This window comes from Humulus lupulus, chromosome 7, assembly GCF_963169125.1.
Source record: "Humulus lupulus chromosome 7, drHumLupu1.1, whole genome shotgun sequence".
Classification (NCBI taxonomy): Eukaryota; Viridiplantae; Streptophyta; class Magnoliopsida; order Rosales; family Cannabaceae; genus Humulus; species Humulus lupulus.
This window is the reverse complement of record NC_084799.1, coordinates 134578505-134583984: the sequence shown is the minus strand read 5'-3', so window position 1 is coordinate 134583984 and position 5480 is coordinate 134578505. Positions and strand designations below refer to the sequence as shown.

At 37.1% G+C, this 5480-nt stretch overlaps 1 protein-coding gene across 1 annotated transcript; it reads right to left on the bottom strand.

Annotated features, from left to right (window-relative positions):
• Positions 1-4519: 4519 nt before the first annotated feature.
• Positions 4520-5182, bottom strand: LOC133792208 (uncharacterized). Its single transcript, XM_062230124.1, has one exon. It carries the CDS (start codon positions 5180-5182, stop codon positions 4520-4522), a length of 663 nt encoding a protein of 220 aa, XP_062086108.1.
• Positions 5183-5480: the final 298 nt, after the last annotated feature.

Below are 5480 nucleotides of genomic sequence, written 5' to 3'. Positions count from 1 at the left end.
CTCTAATGGAGATCAATCTGTGGTTAATCTTGTTCCTAAAATCCTGACTGTTGTGAGAATTATAGTTCTTGGAGGAGGTCGATGATAGTTGCACTTACAACAAGGAACAAGATTAAATTTGTCGATGGACGATTTCCAGAACCTGAAGATGATGATGAGGAATATGATGTCTGGTTCAGATGTAATAGCTTGGTGTTTTCGTGGATTCTTCATGCTATTTCCAGTGAAATTGCAGATAGTGTCATGTATCTTGATAACGCAGCAAGGATTTGGTTTGAGTTACAGGAAATATATCATCAAAAGAATGCTCCTAGATTATTCGAAGCTAAGTGATCCATGCAAGCTTTGGTTCAAGGATCAAATTCTGTTACTACATATTTCACTAAACTAAAATCCTTTTGGGATCTGTTTCAGGAATTCAGGCCACAACCTGTTTGCAGCTGTGGAGCTATGAAGATCATCCAGGAATATCAAGATGAAGATTGTGTACTCGAGTTTCTCAATGGTCTGAATGAATCATACAACAATGCATGATCTCAGATCTTGATGCAAGATCCATTACCAAACATTAACAAGGCTTTTGCCTCAGTTGTACAGGAAGAAAGGCAAAGAGGAATCTCATCCAGTAATGCTGAGATGGATAAGTCTGCTGCATCATCATCTTCAAACTTGAACAGCTGGACAGTAACTGAATTAACCAACTAACAACTAACTGACTAAAGCTAACTCTATTATCTTGTATGGAACTATAGATTGGGTCACCCCTCTTGTATCAAATTTCATTCATTGAATAAAGAATTACAATTTCAGAATTCATCTTGTCCTAACTTTCACTGTTCTGTTTGTCACTATGCAAAACAAAGAAAGTTACCTTTTGTTTCTAATCACAATATTGCCAAAGAATGCTTTGATATTGTTCATGTTGATATATGGGGACCTTTTAATACACTTACTCTTGGGGGACATAAATACTTTATCACCATTGTTGATGATCATTCTAGGTATACTTGGGTGCATTTTATCAAAACTAAAGCAGAAGCACAAGCTGCAATCCCTAATTTCATTCAACTTATCAAACTCAGTACCAAAAGACCATTAAAGTCATTAGGTCTGATAATGCCAAGGAGTTGCGGTTTGTTGATCTGTTTAGTTCTCTTGGGATAGTTCACCAACATTCTTGTGTTCATAGACCTCAACAAAACTCTGTTGTTGAGAGAAAGCATCAACACTTGTTGAATGTAGCTAGAGCACTTCTATTCCAATCCTATATTCCTTTGCCTATTGGGATGAGTGTGTTGCTACTGCAACATACTTAATAAATAGAACACCCACACCCAACCTGAAAAACATTTCTCCTTTTGAAATACTTAAATCTAAACCACCTAAGTATGACCATTTCAAGGCATTTGGATGTTTAGCCTATGCTTCTACCCTATCCACAAACAGAACCAAGTTCTCACCTAGAGCTACACCTTGTGTTTTCTGGGGTATCCACCTGGCATGAAAGCATACAAATTGTTGGATATCAATTCCAACAAAGTTTTCTGTTCTAGAGATGTTCAGTTTCATGAAACTATTTTTCCTTTTCATAATGGCGATGTTCTCTCTGGTGAGCATCATAATTTTTTCTCCAAATCAGTTGATGAGTTACACACACCCCATATTCAACATGAAAATACTTTGGCACCTGCTTCTTTCTCTAATTCCAGACCTGTTAGAGTGACTCACAAACCATCTTACTTATAGGATTATCACTGTTTTCTTGTTAATTCTGACTCTACTGGTTTGTCTCAAGATTCCTCTTCTGTTACTCCTTATCCTCTATCTCAAGTTCTTGATTACAGCAGGTTGGCACCACAGTTCAAGGCATCTGTTCTGGTCATTTCAAGTCATTATGAACCAGAATTTTTTCATCAGGCTCAAGGCATTCCAAAATGGGATAATGCCATGGACACAGAGATTGAAGCTCTTGAAAGAAACCATACTTGGATAGTGGTTTCCCTCCCTGATGATCATCATGCTATAGGCTGCAGATGGGTCTATAAGATCAAGTACAATGCAGATGGTTCAGTGGAGAGGTTTAAAGCCAGACTTGTGGCTAAAGGGTATAATCAACAGGAGGGCATAGATTATACATACACTTTTGCTCCAGTGACTAAATTGGTCACAGTTAAACTTGGTTCTTGCTCTTGCAGCTATTAATGGATGGCATCTTCATCAACTTGATGTGAATAACGCCTTTCTGCATGGAGATTTACATGAAGATGTGTACATGACCTTACCTCCAGGGTATACTCCAAAGGGGGAGCTTCCACCTAATGCAGTTTGCAAGCTCAAGAAGTCATTGTATGGCTTGAAACAAGCATCAAGGCAATGGTTTGCCAAGTTTTCTAATGCTTTAATTGAGGAGGGTTTTCACCATTCAGCCACTGATCATTCTTTGTTTATAAGACAAAACAAAGACAGTTTCATCATTCTCCTCATTTATGTTGATGATGTTATTATGGCCAGCAACAATTTGGGTGCTTTGGAAGCTCTCAAAGTTCAATTGAATAGCAAGTTTCAACTTAAAGACTTAGGAAAACTCAAATACTTTCTTGGATTGGAAGTTGCTAGGTCTCCAAAAGGGATTTTCATTTCTCAAAGGCCTTATGCACTTCAATTGCTTGAAGATCTTGGGTATTTGGGTTGCAAACCAGTGACTACACCTATGGAAGTCAACTTGAAGTTAAGTCAAGATGAAGAGGACAAGTTGGCCGATCCTACATTGTACAGAAAGATTGTTGGTAAGCTTCAGTATCTTACCATTACTAGGCCTGACATTTCCTTTTCTGTTAATAAGCTAAGTCAGTTTCTGGTTTTACCTAAGTCTAGACACATGAAAGCAGCTCAAAGAGTTCTTCAATATGTCAAAAACTGTACAGGACATGGGTTGTTCTTTCCTGCAACATCAGCAATTCAACTCAATGCTTACATTGATGCTGATTGGGCAGCTTGTCCAGATACTATAAGGTCAACCACTGGTTTTTGTATATTTCTTGGTAGTTCCTTGATTTCATGGAAGAGTAAGAAATAACAAGTTGTTTCCAGGTCTTCAGCTGAAGCTGAGTATAGGGCCATGGCAAATACCACCTGTGAACTTGTGTGGTTACTGTCTGTTCTTAAAGAACTCAATGTTGAACATTCAGGGCCTGCTTTGCTATATTGTGACAATAAGGCTGCTTAGCACATTGCAGCCAATCCTGTTTTCCATGAGAGGACAAAACATATCGAGATAGATTGCCATCTAGTTCGAGACAGAGTTCAGCAAGGCATCATCAAAACCAGTCATGTTTCATCCAAAGATCAGCTAGCTGATGTGTTTACTAAGGCTCTCTTTCTTTCTCAATTCAATGCTTTCAAAGACAAGATGGGACTAATCAGTATTAGCTCTCCATCTTGAGGGGGAGTATTAAGAGAATAGAGTTAGCTTTAGTCAGTTAGTTGTTAGTTGGTTAATTCAATTACTGTCCAGCTGTTGTCTAGCTGTCAATTGGTTGTTTTCTAACCGATTCTGTTATTAGTTGTTATTACTTTCAGCTGCTTGTATTGTTAGAACCTTGAGCTATATAAGGCTCACTTCACTTGTATTTCATGTTTTTTGATCAATTCAATACATTCAGATTGATTCTTTTCTCTCTCTTTTTCCTCTTCTTCTTCTCTGTTCTTACTTTGTAATACGGGCATACTTTTTTTTTTTTTTTTTAATTATATTTTTATTTTTGTAAATTTTGAATACCTTGGGAGCCCATACCTAAGTGTCATGAGGGCACAGAAGTTCCACTGACTTATGCTCTCCCAAATTGCCAAATTTTGCTCTACAGCAGGCAAAACCCCTTAATTTTTCGGAAATGACACCCATTTTGCTCTCCGTTTTGCTTCAGAAAAATTTCAGCAAAATCACCAGACCCCCAAATGACTGTCAAAACACTATTTTCTTGCTATTTAACAACTGAGACAAAGGAACAAATGCAAAACCACTCCAAAAAACAACACAATAAAATAAAATTAAATTAACAAAAATAAAAAATAAAAAAAACTAACTAAAGAACACATGTTTTTGCCTTTCTTTTCTCTTTTTTTTTTTCATTTGTTTTTCAATTTATTTTTATTCTTTCTTTGGGTTGCTTTACAAATGAATCCTCCAAATACCATAGCAACCCAAACTTCACGTTTTTTTTTCATTCTAATGATCTTTCAAGGAGATTGAGGTATTATATCGCTCAACCTCGCTTCCCCTAAACTTTACTCCTTTCATTGTCACCTTAAATGCTCTCCCCAAATGCTCATCATATAATTCCACCACACCATTGGGATACACTTTTTTCACTAAGAACCCAGAATCACACCTTGATTTCATTAGAGAGTTTGAGAAAAACACTCCATTCCTAACTTCCAACATTTGTGATTGAGGTTTTCTACCACGTTTCTTTTTCTTCGGTAGCTTTTGAGGAAGAGATGGTTATTCTTCCTTACTTTTTCATGGTTCACCACCTTTCTCAATTTCTTCAAAATGGACATTTTTCATCACTCCCTTGGTATGCTTTTCATGCATCTTTTCAATCATCTTGGAGTTGGAAGCACTTATGGCTAAGCAAGCTTCAACTTCATTACGAGAATGTATAGGATTAAAAACCTTGAATGTTACTTGTCCATCTTGATCTTGAATGGCGAGCTCTCCTTTTTCAACATCTATCAAAGTCCTCCCGGTTGCAAGGAATGGTCTCCCCAAAATGATTGGAACCTCCCTATCTTCCTCATAGTCAAGAATGATAAAATCTGTCTGAAAAATGTACTTGTCAACTTGTACTAGTACATCTTCAATATTTCCCTCTGGATGCACCATAGAATGGTTAGCTAATTGCAAAGTGAGTGTAGTTGGCCTTGCTTCTCCAATTCCCAACTTCTTAAAAATGGACATGGGCATGAAATTAATACTAGCTCCCAAATCACAAAGAGCTTTACCAACTTCTTGTCCCCTAATAGAAATTGGAATTGTGAAACTACTCGGATCCTTCAACTTGGGAGGAATTTTATTCTTCAAAATAGCACTACAACCCTTAGTCAAAGCCACTGTTTCAAATTCACCAAGCCTTCTCTTCTTTGTCAAAATATCATTTAAAAACTTCACATAGTTGTGCATCTGTTCCAAAGCTTCCACTAGAGGTATGTTGATGTGGAGTTGCTTCAAGACATCAAAAAATCTCCAGAATTGACCATCTTGTTGATGCTTTTGAAACTATTGAGGAAATGATGGAGGTGACTTGCTAATTAACTTCTCTGATGCATTTTGCTGAGGAATTGCTCCAGCATTGTCTTCAGGATTAACTTTTTTCATATTCAAAATTCCAACTCTTTCTCGCTTTTTCACACTACTTTGGATTGAAGTGGGCTCATTTTTGCTCTTAAATTTTTCCTCATTCAACTCCAGATTTTTACCA

Coding starts and splice junctions, on each gene's coding strand:
- LOC133792208 (XM_062230124.1), bottom strand. CDS start 5,182: ATGCACAACTATGTGAAGTTTTTAAATGATATTTTGACAAAGAAGAGA.